The sequence below is a fragment of the Heterodontus francisci genome, chromosome 40 (genome assembly GCF_036365525.1).
Source record: "Heterodontus francisci isolate sHetFra1 chromosome 40, sHetFra1.hap1, whole genome shotgun sequence".
Classification (NCBI taxonomy): domain Eukaryota; kingdom Metazoa; phylum Chordata; class Chondrichthyes; order Heterodontiformes; family Heterodontidae; genus Heterodontus; species Heterodontus francisci.
In genome coordinates, this window is record NC_090410.1 from 11,915,223 (window position 1) to 11,931,990 (window position 16,768).

The 16,768-nt window shown below is 48.1% G+C and overlaps 1 protein-coding gene across 2 annotated transcripts in view; it reads right to left on the bottom strand.

Moving 5' to 3' along the window:
• sympk (symplekin) overlaps nucleotides 1-16,768 on the bottom strand; it is a 46,007-nt gene continuing 29,239 nt past the window's right edge. The window contains exons 13-26 of one of the 2 annotated variants that reach the window (XM_068019055.1): nucleotides 16,181-16,416; nucleotides 15,142-15,223; nucleotides 14,918-15,031; nucleotides 13,728-13,875; nucleotides 13,154-13,314; nucleotides 12,005-12,113; nucleotides 10,575-10,675; nucleotides 9,507-9,597; nucleotides 8,897-9,001; nucleotides 7,540-7,727; nucleotides 5,731-5,907; nucleotides 4,688-4,777; nucleotides 1,705-2,607; nucleotides 1-1,291 (exon numbers count right to left, since the gene is read on the bottom strand). In XM_068019055.1, coding sequence (XP_067875156.1) covers nucleotides 980-1,291; nucleotides 1,705-2,607; nucleotides 4,688-4,777; nucleotides 5,731-5,907; nucleotides 7,540-7,727; nucleotides 8,897-9,001; nucleotides 9,507-9,597; nucleotides 10,575-10,675; nucleotides 12,005-12,113; nucleotides 13,154-13,314; nucleotides 13,728-13,875; nucleotides 14,918-15,031; nucleotides 15,142-15,223; nucleotides 16,181-16,416 — 2,817 coding nt within the window. In that variant the 3' untranslated portion in view covers nucleotides 1-979. Of the gene's footprint in view, nucleotides 1,292-1,704; nucleotides 2,608-4,687; nucleotides 4,778-5,730; nucleotides 5,908-7,539; nucleotides 7,728-8,896; nucleotides 9,005-9,506; nucleotides 9,598-10,574; nucleotides 10,676-12,004; nucleotides 12,114-13,153; nucleotides 13,315-13,727; nucleotides 13,876-14,917; nucleotides 15,032-15,141; nucleotides 15,224-16,180; nucleotides 16,417-16,768 lie in introns of both variants that reach the window. The other variant, XM_068019054.1, reaches the window with a different exon arrangement.

Below are 16,768 nucleotides of genomic sequence, written 5' to 3' on the forward strand. Positions count from 1 at the left end.
TTTGGAAATTCTCAATACACTCCAATCTTTTATTCATTTCACATTCTTACAGCTTCAGATGTAAACCTATCCAGCACACCAGTCCCACTCCACAGCCAAACCTTACACAAACTTGAACAGCCATGCTTCCCCAACAGTTTTTTCTTTTGAATAAAAAAAAGTTTTCACTAGAGTTTTAAAGGAATGAATCTAGACTTTGCTCAAGCCTTTTAGGGTCAGACAAACAGGTTTTAATTAAGTCGGTTATAAATACACAAGGAATATATTCAGATCTAGAGTGCTATGAACACAGAACGTGAAGTGGCTGTGCTTCATTCAGAATCAATCTCGACTTCGGGGTTGCTCGGGTCAGATGTGGCCCCAACATTCCACACCCGTGTACTCATGCTGAGATTTGGCTCAGTGGGTTCTTCCACATCCAAGTCGATTATGGTTCACATAAAGCACCAGGGAACAGGAATCAGTTGAACATTTCAAATATGGCCCGTGCTCGCAATCGGCTCGACAGCCCCGAGGGGCGTTGAGAGTTTGGGCTTGTGTCAGCTGGGTGCCAGCAGTCAAAAGGTCATGGGTTCAAGCCCCATTCCGGAGACTCGAACCCATAATCTGAACTGACAATTCAGTGCAGTACTGAGTGAGAGCTGCACTGTCAAAGGGACCTGTCCAACTGACCAATCTCAGGCCACTATTCAAAGAGGAGCAGGATCGGTCAACAACCACCATCACCAAAATACACAGACTGTTACTTATTTAATTACTGCCGGTGGGACCTTGCTGTTTTAAAACAAAACTTAAATTGGATCCTTGTATTAATTAAAGTCCGGAAAAAGGAAGCTGCAGTTAAGACTACAGGATCCACCTTCCCTCAAAGTGTGTGGCTGTTATCTATCACTTTGAGCCAGAATCTGGCTACTATCGATGAACAACTGAGGCCAGGCAACTATGCAAACACTTGTGGCTGAAATTTCTGGGCAAGTCCTTAGCTGCTTTTCCTCAAAGCAGATTTGCGTTTGGTGACAGGCTGCTGAGCGCCATTTCCAACTGCTTGCTCCTTCTGCATGTCCTCGTCAACCTTTTCCTCGGCAGTCCCTCCCTCCGTGCCTTGCTCCATAGGCTCTTCTGGCGGGTTGGCTGACTGCTCGCTGTCGGCTGCCGGCTTGTCCGCCACTACTGGGTCATCCCGGATGAGAATGACCTGCTCAGTGACGTCCCCGTGGTCCCGCGCCACCAGGTGACCCACTTCGTGGAGCAGAGGCTGCTGCTGTCCTGCGTGTTCTCCTGCAACAGAATCCTGTTACAAAAGCAAAGTTGAGAGCAGTGTTACTGAGCTGTGAAGGTCAGCCCACTCCTGAAAGAAACCCGGTGCTGCCCATTACCTGAGCACATCCCACATGCACCTCCCCCACCCCCAGCGAGCACAGCCCACACGACCCCACCAACCAAGAGCAGCTCAACTCCCAGCCCACCCAAAAAGTCAATGGTAAAGGTACAAAATTGCCTGGGAATGGGCTTAGAACACAGGGACGCAAACGATTAATTTCCTAGTGACAAGATAAAATAAAGCAAACTGAGCTGCACCTTTGACAAACTGTAGTCTGCAACCCTGGCAATCAAGTTGCATTGCACTGCCTGCCTATCACACTGCGCAGGTATAAGCTTGTATTTAAGTGCTGCTTTCCTAACTACAATCTGCCCTTCACGTACAGTATCCATGACGACCATCCCATGGGACGTCTCATCCAAAGCCATCGGACCTTCCTCTTCTTCCTTCACATTGATGATGATTGTGGGATTCTCGGTGTCTCTGCTAACGGCTGGATCAGGAACACTGACTTCCATTGGCTCATCCTTCGATGTCACCACAGAGGATGTGGTCAGTTGGCTTGGCACAGCCTGGCTTGAGGATGCTGGGATGGTCTGGCTGGGAGACTTGGAGGCAGACTGGCTGGGGGGGGCTGGGACAGCCAGGGTGGGGGGCGCTGCCGGGACGGCCAGGGTGGGGGGCGCCGCCGGGACGGCCAGGGAGGGGGGCGCCGCCGAGACGGCCAGGGAGGGGGGCGCCGCCGAGACGGCCAGGGAGGGGGGCGCTGCCGAGACGGCCAGGGAGGGGGGCGCTGCCGAGACGGCCAGGGCGGGGGGCGCCGTCGAGACGGCCAGGGCGGGGGGCGCCGTCGAGACGGCCAGGGCGGGGGGCGCTGTCGAGACGGCTAGGCTGGGAGGCGCCGCCGAGACGGCTAGGCTGGGGGGCGCCGCCGAGACGGCCAGGGAAGGGGGCGCCACTGAGACGGCTAGGCTGGGGGGCGGCACTGGGACGGCCAGGGCTGGGGGCGGCGCTGAGACGGCCAGGGAAGGGGGCGCCACTGAGATGGCTAGGCTGGGGGGCGGTGCCAGAGTGGCCAGGGTGGCCAGGATGGGGGGCGCCGCCGGAATGGCCAGAATGGGGGACGCTGTGACAGTTTGGATTGGGTGCATTTGGGCAGCCAGATGCTGTTGCTGTTTGAGTTTCTGCTCTTCCTCCAGTTTTCTCTTCAAGGCTTTCTCCTGTGCCAGGCGCATGGTGATCATATCCTTCTGTGTGTGAGCAATGGTCAGGTGCTGCATATCCTCCTGTAACACACCAAGTAACAACCTGAGGTCAGGACATTAGTGAACGAATTGTGTTTCTATGACAATCTGGCAGCAACCCCCATGTTTCCAGGTTTAGTCAATTTAATTGCCATGGTGGGGTTTGATCTCATGACCTCTGGGCCATTAGTACTATGTATAACAACTTGCATTTATATAGTGCCTTTAAAACAGGACAACCCAAGCTGTATGTACAACGACTTGCATTTAAATAACGCCTTAAAAACAGAACAACCCAAGGTGCATCAGACAAAATTTTGACACTGTGCCTCAGAGACATTAGGACAGGTGATCCAAAGCTTGCTCAAAGAGGCAGGTTTAAAGCAGCGACAAAGGAGGAGGGCGAGGTAGTGAGGAGGAGAGAGAAGGTAGTGAGGGAAGAGGTTTGTGGAGGGAATTCCAGAACTTAGGGCCTAGACACCTGCAGATATGGCCAGCAATGCTGAGGTGAAGGAAATCTGGGAGGTGCAAGAGGCCAAAATAGGAGCACAAAGATCTTGGAGTGTTGTAGGGCTGCAAGTCGTTACCACTAAGTAACCATACTCCTGCCCTCATCAGGATTCCACACAAACAGACCTTTGAGCAGGAAATCCAGCTGATTCTCCACCACTCCCCGATCCAGGGACACTAAAGCCAGTTGTAGCGCCCCATCAGTCAGACACTGACTGGGGAACCTGGAACCTTCATAGGCTGTGTGGCTCAGTACGACAGAGAATGATCATTTACCCAATGAGCCATCAAGGAGACTGCAAGTTTTTGCTTATTTCGAGAGCAGAGCAACAACACGGGCTCTTCATATCGGAGTATCTAATTCTACCAAATCAGCTCCTGGCACCCACCCCAGATTGTAACCCACAATGTCATTAGTCTGAACGACACTCGCAAACAAGAAGCATGAAATGTTGCAGCCCCTCAGTGTTGTCTTGTGTGTCAGCCTTGCCTCAACAGGCAGCACACCTGTCTGAGTCAGGCAGTTTTGGGTTCAAGTCCCGCTCAAGAGACTTTAGCATAAAATCTCAACTGACGTTCAGTGCTGTACTGAGGGAATGCTGCACTGCCAGAGGTACCGTCCTTCAAATCAGACACTGTCACTTATCTATGTTGTCTATGACTGCACTTGAGAAATAATTCACTAGCTGTGAATTATTTTGGGATATCTTGAAAACATAATATGGCCATGATAACTGCAAGTTCTTTCTCAGGACCCAGAATGGAACATTACAACCCCTCACAAACCCAGAGTGTGAAACCTAACAGCCCCTCACAAACCCAGAGTGTGAAACCTAACAGCCCCTCACAAACCCAGAGTGTGAAACCTAACAGCCCCTCACAAACCCAGAGTGTGAAACCTAACAGCCCCTCACACACCCAGAGTATGAAACCTAACAGCCCCTCACACACCCAGAGTGTGAAACCTAACAGCCCCTCACACACCCAGAGTGTGAAGCATCACAGTTACCCCACGCCGAGTGTGAAAACTCAGTCCATCACACATTCCAAATGGAAAATGCTACAGCTCCTTTCACACCGAGCGTGAAACATTTTGTCAGAATTATTAGGCCGAAAACTTACCATTGAAAAAGTTACGAGGAATTAAAAAGGACAGCAGCTGAAGAAGCTGAACAGTTAAAAGTTAGTAACTGAGCTGTTCTGGTGAGGAACAGACCACAGTGTAGTTGGATGTCTTAATTGCATTACAAAACAAATGAGGGGAAGAATTTTAGTCTCTGACTCCAGTTTTCTCTAGTGTACAGACCTTGAACACCCAACTCTCTGTTCAGACCATGTCCAGAGCCACCCCTCAAAGAACGCACACAGAAATTCAATTTATAACTACTTCAACAAATATCGACAGTCAACAATAGTCTTATCTGAAACCTTGAAAAACTGATAAAGTACAGTGGGGTTTGAGTGACAATCAATTATTGAATGATGCATTAATTCAGGGGACCATGCAAAGTCAGGATTCCAGTTTCATTTTATTATTTTAGGACGTTCAGGCCCGGCTAACAAAACTTAAAAGCCACGGTAGTTTTCAGGCAACACTTCATGTAGTACCTACCTCACTCATGGGCTTGGACTCTACAGTCTCCACATCTGGCTTCGAGTTGGCCTCCAGCACAGTCATTATCGACGTCGGAATGTGGTTTTGCTGGAAATGAGCAAGAATAAAATTAGTGAAAGTTGCAGTGTGTAACCAGTAAACACTGCCACTAAAAGCTGTGCCTTGTCCCCAGAAGCTGACCACTTGGAACAAGGAGCAGTGATATCATTAGGCCTGTTTTTCTGCCTGCCCTCCCTGTCACTCAGTGATTAGACTCCTCTTCTGATCTGCTGATACTCTGACTGGAATTGAGCCGGTTAACTCAAGTATTCCCCTGCTGCAACAACCCCTTCCCCTGAAAACTGCTCCAACTGCTGACTCGATACATTACCTTCCAAATGAACTAGAACATGCATTCAGCAGTCAGGGAATGGGATAAATCCATAGTGTATGTGCCCTTTCTCCCTAGGTATGCATTCTCCCACCCAACCCCTCCTGTTTCCCCAAGGAATTACACTAGATGTTGTCTGCGCAGATTTTCAGAAGGCACATGGTATTAAAGTGAATGCAGCTACACTTTGGCATCATAGTAGACCTAGCGATGAGCTTCCGACCATCACTAAGATTGCCTATTTCCATCTCCATAACATGGACTCTGCCCCTACCTCAGCTCACCTGCGGCTGAAACCTTCATCTATGCTTTAGTTACCTGCAGACCAATGCACTCCTGGCTAGAGTTCCACATTCTGACCTCTGTAAACTTGAGATCATTCAAAACTCTGCTGCCCATGTCCTAACTTGCACTAAATCCCATTCACCCATCACCTCTGTGCTCTCTGACCTAGTGGTCCCGTTAAGCAATTTGAAATTTTGGCATCATCAGAAAACCGCAGTAACATTCCTTCTATGTCCAAGCCAATGAATCCATCCACAGACCCTGGGGCATACCACCACCCATATTGAATGGACAGGGGAAACCCAAAGGTTAAGAAGGGGGAAGGATGCACATTAAATTGCTTCGGATACAGGGGAAGAACCCCTTTCCTGCACAACCTACATACCTGGTGGGGTGTGAAAGATCGCACGTGCGTCAAGAGTGGTTCACGGAGCTCTGGGCACTTCTCGAAAACATTGGCAAGTTGAGTGGGTGGGAGTTGCAGCAGCACCTGAAAGGACTGAGGTTTTGTTCGCTGGCAGCATTTAATGAAGCCTTCCCACACCTTGGGATATTTCCAAACCTACAGCAACACAAAGGAACCTCATTTTAAGAGCAAAGCACCATAAACACTAGAAATTATAATCAGAATGGTGCCAGGGATGGAGGATTCTAGTTATAAGGTTATGTTGGAAAGGCTGAGTTTGTTTTCCTTAGAACAAAGGAGATTGAGGGGAGATTTGATAGAGGTGTACAAGATTATGACAGGCTTAGATAAGTTAGACAGGTAAAAACCGTTCCCATTAACTAATGGTATAAGGACTCGGGGACACAGAATGAAAGTTTTGGGCAAACGATGCAGGGGGAATATGAGGAAGCACTTTTTTCTTTTAACGCAGCGGGTGGTAATGACCTGGAACTCGCTGCCCACAAGGGTGATGGCAGCGGAGACGATCAATGACTTCAAGAGGAAGTTGGATGGCCACTTGAGAGAAAAAGACTTGCAGGGCTACGGGGATCAAGCAGGGGAGTGAGGATAGCTCCATGGAGAGCTGGCATGGACTCAATGGGCCAAATGGTCTCCTTCAGTGCCATAAATGACTATGACTCAGAGTTTGCTAGCTGTACTGTTAGAGTTATCATCCAGCACAACAATCAGGCGACATGCAGAATCACTTTCCCACTAAACCCACCCATCATTTCTGGAATGCACTGGCTGGGATTGTGGTGGAGGCAGGTTCAATCGAGGCCTTCAAAACAGAACTGGATAAATATCTGAAGAGAAAAAAATTTGCAAGGCTACGGGGAAAAGGCGGGGAAGTGGGACTAGGTGAGTTGCTCTTCCAGACAGCAGGCATGGACATGATGGGCTGAGTGGCCTCCTTCTGTGCTGTAACATTCCATGAAACACTCCAAGGTCAAGTAAGCATGGGTTGGATACAGATTACAACTCCCTCTGCACTGCCACAACACTGCCATGAAGGGTATAGCACAGGCTAGATGCAGAGTAAAGCTCCCTCTACACTGTCCTATCAAGTGCTCCCAGGACAGGTTAATTTGAAACTAGATCCCAGAGATGAAAGTTCAGAGCACTACCCATTGCCTCAGTCAGTCCCCAAGCTGGGACTCTCTGGCAATTCCTGGCTAGAAGTCACACATCATCCTGACTTGGAAATATATCATCGTTCCTTCATTGCTGATGGGTCAGAATCCTGGAACTGCTACCTAACAGTACTGTGCGAATACCTTCAATACACTGACTGAAGCAGTTCAGGAAGAATAATCACGAGCATCTGTGCAAGGGCAGTAAATGCTGGCCTTGCCCGTGATGCTCATGTCCAGAGATGCAATTAAAAAATACTGCATACAATGAGACTTCATATCACAACAGACGATTGGTTAACTCCCCGGTTAATTTTGCCTGGAGACCGCAATGCTGTGACTGGGATTTATTTTACTCACATAAAAATGGATTACGTAACTATCCTCCACTCACTGTATTTTGCTGGAGATGTGATCCTGCTTTTATCAGGAGACTTTGCTGTAGTTTGGACCATGAGTTCTTTGCAGTAGTTCATAAAGGCTCTCTTTAAATAGATCCAGTTTGGAATAGTTTGTGGAGACTCATTGTTTTTTGTTGAACGGAATGAGTATTAACACCAATGTTAACCAATCAGCACTGCCTACTACACACCCTCCCTTTCTTTCCTGTTACCTGTTTCATTATGAGTCGGGACAGGATGTTCATGACAAAACCCCCAAGCCGCGGGTACATAGTAAGCGACTGAATAACTGTTCGCATCAGCAACATGGGGAGTGGGCTCTGTTCCATCAGCTGCTGCATCACGACAGCAAGAACCTCTGACGTGTACACGTTCCTCTCTGCGAAGCACAGGTTCGTAGCTTAAAAAATAAAAAGTCATAACCAGTCAGATACACTCCAAAGAAAAAATGTTTCAACAACAACGTGCATTTATATAGCAACTTTAATGCAGTAAAACGTCCCAAAGTGCTTCACAGAATTTGAGACCGAATCACATAAGGAGATATTGAGAGGTGACCAACTGCTTGGTCAAAGTTGTACAATTTAAAAAGCATCTTAAAAGGAGGAGAGTGAGGCGAAGACGTTTAGGGAGGGAATTCAAGAGCTTAGGGCCCAGGCAGTTGAAGGCTAGTCTGCCATGTTCATCTATACAACAGTAACTCATTGATGTGCTTTGAATTACTCATGAAAGACATGACAAGCCATTATGTAAATTTAAGTCTCCTAATTTTATGGGGACTGGGTCTAATTGGATAGCTGTTTCCAAACAGCCAGCACAGACATGATGGGCCAAATGGCTTCCTCCTGTGCTCTACAATTCTATGATCCTCAGCACCCAACATCCCATAAACCACACCCTCAGAGAAGTTGTCATCTGGTTAAGCTGCAAGGATACAACCTGTCCAATCATCTAACACCTTTAAATGCAGCATTTTCTTGAAATGCAACATGAGAGGGGGAGACAATAAACCAATCACACAGGAGATGGTCCTTGATTTTCATGCGAAGGATCTCCTGACCCTCTATAAAGGCCAAATCTTAAACCATGCTCTCCCAGATCTGTTCTGTGCAGCAAAGAAAAACCTCATCACCCAACTTGTGATCGCTCTCACCTCCAGCCTCTCTCATCGCTGCTACCACTCAGTACTCCCATGAACAATCCTTTTGATTTCAACCCAAGCTGAAAATACCATATGCTCGCCCTTCTCCTTGTGCTGAATTCAAGACCTGTCCATCTCCTTCCCAAACTTGCTCTTTCCCTGTGGAGCTCCTCCCTCCCCTCAGGGCCTCTCATCCTACAATTCGCAAGCTTTGAAAAGCCAAGGTTGGTGTCACCCAACTACCATCGCCTGATTAACATGTTCTAACCATGGCCACGTCCAACACAGCGGGCCTTGGGCCACCAATAAAACTCTCGGGTTCCTTTCTGAGTATCTGCAATCAGTGAGCGTGGGAGGGCGGCTCCGGCGGTGGGGGTGGGGGAAGCGGGGAGAAGACGGTTAGAGGGTGGTTTGTAGATATCAGTTACCTTTAATTATTGATTTCATGTCGCATTTGGTTGAGTCTATGTTGTGCAGGGCTATCAACAGGTCCCCTGGGGTCAAAGGTGAAATTGCTGCTGACACGCCCTCACCTACTGAGGGAAACAAATAAATATCTCAGCGCCCACGCGGATGCAGTTCTTAACATACTGAAATAATGAGAATCAAATCCCTTCCTCAGTCAGTAACATCTCCCCAGGTAACATCCCATTGCCTCCCCCCATCTGCAATAATATTACACACCCATAAACTACTGACATCACCTCCCAGCCCCCTAATTAATATTTCACAGTGGTGCTGGGGAGAAAGAACAGTGTAATATTCCAGACTGCTCCCACAGTATTATCCCACAGAGATATCCCAGAGAGATACTGGGGAGAAGGAACAGTGCCATATTCTAGACTGCTCCCACATCACACACAGGATATTGGGGACAAGTAACAGTGTAATATTCCAGATGTTTCCCCATAGCAACATCCCCGACTGATACAAGTCCTCTCCTATATAAGTTCCACTGTTACACACAACTCTTCCCCCCCCCTCCCCCCCCCACCGCTCCTCACCACTATCTCCACTGTAAATGGTGCCATGACTCACCATGCGTAGTCCCCAGAAGCCGGTTAAAGACCTCCTTCACCACAATGGGATTGAGTTTAATCAATTTGGGCAGTGCCTGGATTACTTCTTTCTGTGGAACAGAGTCGGTACAAGGATACTAATTATCCTAAAGTTCAAACATTAAACAAGGCCATACTGAAGAAAGTTTACACTCCAGCCCTGCTGCTCCATTGGTTTTCTATAAAGAAGTTCTTTGCCTTTCCTCCCATTCTCCTGTTGACGGGATGGGGATGGAGTAAACTTGCTTCAGCCTCTTAATGGTTCAGTGACTACATACCTCAGCCACTGCGGTACTTCACCACATAAACCAGGAAAGTTCCCGCCACAGTTTACCCAAGGTAGTTGATCTCAGTTGGACAGCAGCAGCAGGCCCTGCTACAGTTAGTCCGTGCCCTTGAGTTAAGTAGTGGGCCATGTCAGCCAGGGTTCTCTCTCCTGATCAGTACGTGGTACTTCCTGTTCGAGACATGCGTGCGATGACAGGATCAGGCTCATGGGTGAGGTCTCCCCGAGACAAATTAATTGCTGATGCTGCCAATCTCGTGCAGAGAAAGGCCACTTGGGTGAGGACCAGTAAGGTTAACCAGTGCTCACTGAACAGTACCTATTCAGGACAGGGAGTGAGAAAATTGGGGTGGGTGGGAAAGAGGGCAAATGAAACCATAAACTCTGCAGGACCAACACGGTTAAATATGAGCAAACAAAACTAACAAATCAAGGAGAGACAGTCACTGCAGATCGAGAGGCACCACTAACAGGTGCAGGATAGCCCACCCCCCATCTCAGTCAAGGACTGGAATCTCACCCACCCCAATACCAGTCAGGGATTTCCCCACCCCCAACCGACAGGAATCTCCCCTGACACTGTTGGGAAGACCTCCCTCTCACAACCCACCAGGGATGGGTTCTCCCCGCCTGACCAACATCTCCTCATTCCCCACATACCCTATCAGGGACAGGATACACACCCTCCCTTCTCTCCCCTCTTTCCCCCAATGTGACATCAGAAACAGATTTTTCTTTTACTTTGACTGCATGGTTCATTACCTTCTCAAGGCCGTTAAGCACAGGGATCAGGAAGCGGACATCTGGGACCCTCTTGTGGTACAGATCACGGACTCGCTTTACCAGCTCAGGTGATGGAGGGACTGGAATGACACAGGACAATTATTTGACAACATGCAGTAAAAAAACAAAATTTTAGCCAACAGAGGAAGAAAATGGTTCCTTCTTAATCAGAATCTGTGGCACACTCGGGTATGTTGGTCTGGTGGTGGTGTTGTTGGAGGACCAGTGGTGATGGTGTTGGACTTGTGGTCCAGAAGGTAAGGCTTCAAAATTCCATCAGGGCAAGTTGTGAAACTGAATTCAAAATCATCATGAAAGCTGCAAGATTGTCATGAAAACCCAAATGATTCAGTAATGTCCTTCAGAGAGGAAACTTACCTCCCTGCCTGGTCTGGTCTATATGTAATTCCAGACCCACACAACATGGTTGACCCTGGAATTTAGAGGGTTTAACGGGTGACGGTATAGACAGCCTAGGATTAGGGGGCATAGCGTAAAAGTTAGAGTCAGGCCTTTCAGGAGAGAAGTTAGAAAACACTTCTCCATGCAAAGGGTGGTAGATGTTTGGAACTTCATTCTGCAAATGGTTGTTGACACTAGATCAATTGATGGTTATAAACCTGAAATTGGCAAGATTGTTAACCTAAGGAATTTAGGGAAATTGGGCAAAGGTGGGTATCTGGAGTTATGTCACAGATCAGCCATGATCTCACTGAATGGCAGAATAGGCTTGAGGGCTAAATGGCCTATTCCTGTTCCTATATTCCTGCATGCAAATTCAATGGCATGACCAGGCACATTTTGCTGCAAGTTAGACAGGAGGCTTATTCCTCAGGAGAGAGCTGACAGAACGTGTACTGCATTAGAGCCCATCATAGTGCACTCAATTAGCACTACCTGTGCAAGACCAACCTTCTTTTGAACTATCAAGACGTAACACGTGAGACACTGCCCCAGGACACCAGTAAATGCAACCAAAGTATTTCAGAGTAGTAACCATTAGTGACTTGCCCACCACCAATGAGGGGCAGTGATACTCATGAAGACGAATGGAATCACAAACAGCTCGACAGTGTGAAGCAAAAACATATCCTGCATTATGCAAATACATCATCACGGGGCTCAGTTACCACTGAGGAATGCAGCAACTCATAAGCATTAATGTGCAATATAATTATGTGATGCTTTTTATCCTCTTTGAATTGCTAGCCCTCACTTTGGGACAGATCCCCAAGTACTTCATCCCAGTGTTCTACAGCTCAAAATGCTATCTGCAGAGACAGGCTAAGAGTGAGTATTTCACACATCTATCACTGCACACTAAAACCCTAGAAAGAGAAAGCTGCTTCCTCTGGACAAAGAAGTCAAACCGACACAGGCAGTAACATGCACAGGACTCCAAAGTTTACCTTTGTCTGTTAAGATGTGTAAACAACGAGTCACGAGGGTTTCTGCTCCTTTTGGACAGTTTTCCACCAGCAGGAGAAGCTCAGGCGAGTTCATCCCCATCCCTCGGATCTGAAGCAACACAAAACACGTTACAACGCAAACTCACATCACATGGGCACATGCTTTTCACATGTCCTTTTCTTTCTACGTCACATTATCAGCTGCACCAATGACTGTTAAGGCTGCCAAGCAAACCAATCCCAGGAATCACGAGCCAGGGCCAACAGGCAGAGATTAAGAGACCCAGGAAAGGACCCTCAGCTGAAGGGCACCAGCCTTTGGGCCAGCCATTCAACGGTCTACTATGTAAAAAGGATTTTTTTAAAAATTCATTCATGGGATGTGGGCGTCGCTGGCTAGGCCAGCACTTATTGCCCATCCCTAATTGCTCGAGAAGGTGGTGAGTTGCCTTCTTGAACCGCTATAGTCCATGTGAGGTAGGTACACCCACAGTGCTGTTAGGAAGGGAGTTCCAGGATTTTGACCCAGCGACAGTGAAGGAACGGTGATATAGTTACAAGTCAGGATGGTGTGTGACTTGGAGGGAACTGATGGTGTTCCCATGCATTTGCTGCTCGTCCTTCTAGTTGGTAGAGATCGTGGGTTTGGAAGATCACACTTTTCACGATCTTTGGACGCCCCAATGCCATTCACAGCCAACGACTGTGTTGTGGGTTCAAGTCCACAATCTAGGATGACACTCCCAGAGCAGCACTGAAGGAATGGCGTAACATAAGAAAGGTGTCAGCCAATTTGTACGCAGCAACAGCAATGTGATAATGACCAATTAATCAGTTTTAATTATGTTTGTCGAGGGATAAATATTGGCCAGAGCACTGGAGAACTCCCCTGCTCTTCGTGCCACGGGGTCTGTACATCCACCTGAGGGGAACCCAGGGCCTCAGTTTAATGTCTCTTCTGAAAGACGGCACCTCCAACAGTGCAGCACCCCCTCAGAACTGCACTGGGAATGTCAGTTGAGATTATAAGTTCAAGTCACCAGAGAGGAAATGAACCTGCAATCTTCTGACTCCAAGGCAAGAGTGCTACCCACTGAGCCACAGCTGACACCTCATGAGGTCCCTAGGTACAAGTGGGTTCATACTTACTGGCTGCTCAATGACACGCAGCACTGTGCGCTTAATATCAGCGATGGCCTCGGTGTAGACAGCAGCGAGCTCGTGGATGAGTTTGTGATTCTGAGGAAGCAGAGCGAGGTACAGGTACAGACACTGTTTTACCGTCTCTTCCGTCCAAGGGGCTGCCACCTCTGTCAGTCAAAGGATTTAAAAAGAAATTCAACAGAGAAGTGCAGCTAATCCACACCCCATCCAGACACCCCTCCAACCCAGACATCTGATCCACACACACTATCCAGACACTCTCACTCAGCCTGCTGACCTACACCCCCACCCAGATAGTGGAACAAACATCACTCATGATAACCAAACCCACCACCACTACCCCCCCAGACAATATAGCTGACTCAAACCCAATCCAGCTCACTAACACACCCCAGAGAAGCCTGTGCCCAGACAGCCAATTCACAACCAGACACCTGACTCATACCCCAACCAGACAGCTCAGCAAAACCCCAACCAGAAAACTGACACACCACCCCAGACATCCCCATCCACCTATCCTACAGTCCGAAGGGTGCACGGCTGTGCAGCGAGCTCTCACCTGTGTCTTTGTCAGCCCCAAAGAGGATGGAGGGTGGGTTGGGATGAACAAGCAGCTGTAAGTAATTCAGGGCAAACTTCTCAATGTACTCACGCAGCTGCTCTTTTTCATACATTCTTTTAACGAACATCAGTGCCTGGGAGCGGACCTAGAGATAAAAAAAAACAATTAATATCTTGGAGGGAGGTGGTAGGGTGCCCATTTTAGATGCCCACAGCTTGCATGCAGGTAGCTCCCAATGGCCCAATGGGTAAATGGTCCATCCACTGTCGTATCGAGTCCTACAGATCAGGAAGGTCCCAGGTGCCATTTTAGCTGATCTGAGATGACACAGCAGTCATGACTACATCTGGCCGCCTCCCTGGGTTAGTAAGAAGTAAATAGGAGACTACATCTATATAGCACCTTTCATGACCTCGGGATGTGCCAAAGTGTTTTACAGCCAAAGAGGTATTTGCAAAGTGCAGTCACTGTTGCAATGTGGCAAAGTGTGCACAGCACGATCCCGCAAGCAGCAATGTGATAACAAGATAGTCTTTTTGCTGTAGGTTGGGAGATGAATATTGGCCAGAACATTGAGATGGGAAGGAGTGGGGAGGGGGAATGGGGAAGGAGTATGGGGAATGACCCTGCTCTTCTTCAACATAGTACCATGTTATTTTTTGCTTCCATTCTAGAGGGGAGCCAGGGCCTTGGTTTAACTGAAAGACAGCACGTCCAACAATGCAGCACTCCCCCAGTATTGCACTTTAGTGTCAACCTAAATTTTTGTCCTCAAGACTCTGGAGTGGGAGTTGACTCACAGGCAAGAGCGAGCCACAGCTGTGATACTGAGGCATACAGATCAGGAAGGTCCCAGGTTCTATCGCCCATCCGTGCTGCATTAGCCGATCTTGGATGCCGCAGTAGCTAAGGGGCCAACAACTGGCCTCAGCAGCCTTGGGTTGGGAAGAGGAAAATCAGCCACAGTTTGTGCTCCACTGTCTTCCTACTGGTAGCTACCAAATCTGGGGGAGGGAGACCATGGAACTGCCCCCCAACATGAGGCACAGCCTCAAGGCGAGAAGAAGGAGAGATCATGGAAGAAAACTGGGAAAGAAAAGAGAGAATGAGGGATAACTGGCCTGGAGGTAAGGTTTGGAAGTGAGAAGTGGGAATTCCAGGGAGATAACTGCATCTTATGTCTTTACCTTATCCTTCTCATGAGAGCTCAAGTCAAGCAGCACGTGAAGGTACTGCAGCTGTTTTGAGGGCCGCTTGAAAATCAGATCCCTGAGTGTTGACATTCCCAGGTAGATCCGAGTCTGCAGGAAAGACAAGAGGAGACCAATGTCAGCGCTTTCCACGTGTGAACAGGATAAACAACGTTATAAATAGCACCGGAACAGATCCATGGCAATATCCTGATGCTTACCTCATCCTCACAGTACTTGCGGATCACCTCTAACGCACTGTCAGTAATAGATGGAGCTTCCAGGACCAGCTTGGTAAACAGCCTAATAAAGGAAGATGTACAGTCAGCAAAAATATCATTTATAACAGATTACAAAAAAAATGTTCCAACTTGCATGGACTGGGAAGCACAAACCCTTACTTCATCCGTGCTACTTTCAAAGGATCCGCTGTTGCGCTGATGGCATAAGCTCGTACTGGTGTGAATTGTGGATAAAAGCAACAACTTGTATTTACATAGCACCTTTAAGGCACTTCACAGGAGCATTTTCAGAGCCACATAAGGAGATATTGGGGCAGATGACCAAAAGCTTGATCAAAAAATAGGCTTTAAGCAGCGTCTTAAAGGAGAAAAGATAGGAAGGCAAGCAGAGGGGTTTAGGAAGGGAGTTCAAGAGTTTAAGACTTAGGCCCCTGAAGGCACAGTCACCAAAGGTGGAGCAATTAAAATCAGGGATGCACAGGAGGCCAGAGAATTGAAAGAATGCAGAGATCTCAGAGGATCATAGGGCTGCAGAAGACTACAGCTCAGAGGGAGAGGCGCCATGGAGGGATTTGAACGCCAGGTTGAGAATTTTTTTTTTAAATTAAGGAGGTGGTGGACCGGGAACCAATGTAGGTCAACAAGCACAGGGGCGATGGCTGGCACAAGTTAGGATATAGGCAGAGTTTTAGATGAGCTGAGGTTGGGAGGCTGGCCAGGACAACACAAACCACTCTCCTCTCACAAAGCTGCAGTCACATAGCTGAAGGAAAATAAATTAAATCCTAACTTCCTAACCATCAAAATCATCCATTTTTCTAAAGTTTACTTCAGAGTGAACCAACAGCCACTACTCGGGCCAGCATTCCTCGGCACTGATCTGGGCAACGGGCAGATTCCTTCAGTCATCCATTTAAAATGAAGTTACCCAATGGTCTGGTGTAGTGACTGAGCCACACACGCCGCAAAAGGTCCCAGGCCCCATCCCCAATTTCCGTTGGTCACTGCAGTTACTGACCCATCCTTCTGGTCTGGTTTCTCCTGCAGCCCCGACAGTAGGCTAGTCAGACACTCGTCGTAATTCTCCAGCGTGCCATTGGGCCACTGGCTGAGGTACATGTTGTACTCCTGGTACAGCCACGCAAACGCAAGGTCGACACGGCTTCGGATATCCTCCAGGATGAAAGCCATCATCTTGCCTTTCATTTTCCCGTCAAATTGTGTCACAAGGCGCGCCAGAATCTTGACACGAATCTGGATAAAAAAAAATTAGTCAACAAACTGCACGATAAAGCAGCGTATCTGGTCAGGGGAAGGGAATTCAATGGTGAACTAACTGAATACTTCTAATGAAACTATTGCTGCTGCCCATCACTCCCAATGTTGTAAGCTACCAACCATGTCCAATAAGGACAGCCATCTAGCTAACAGGGTCCTGACTCCAGTCTCTTCCAACGCCTCCAGTAAGCACATCTATTAAACCGCTTAGCTCCCTCACAGCAGGGAATTTGCTGCTCTGATCAGTCACAGCTCCACTGCATCCTCCTCAACAGTTACAGGATAACCAAGCAGGTAGTCACTCACAGTTTAGCTGGAGATGGACAGA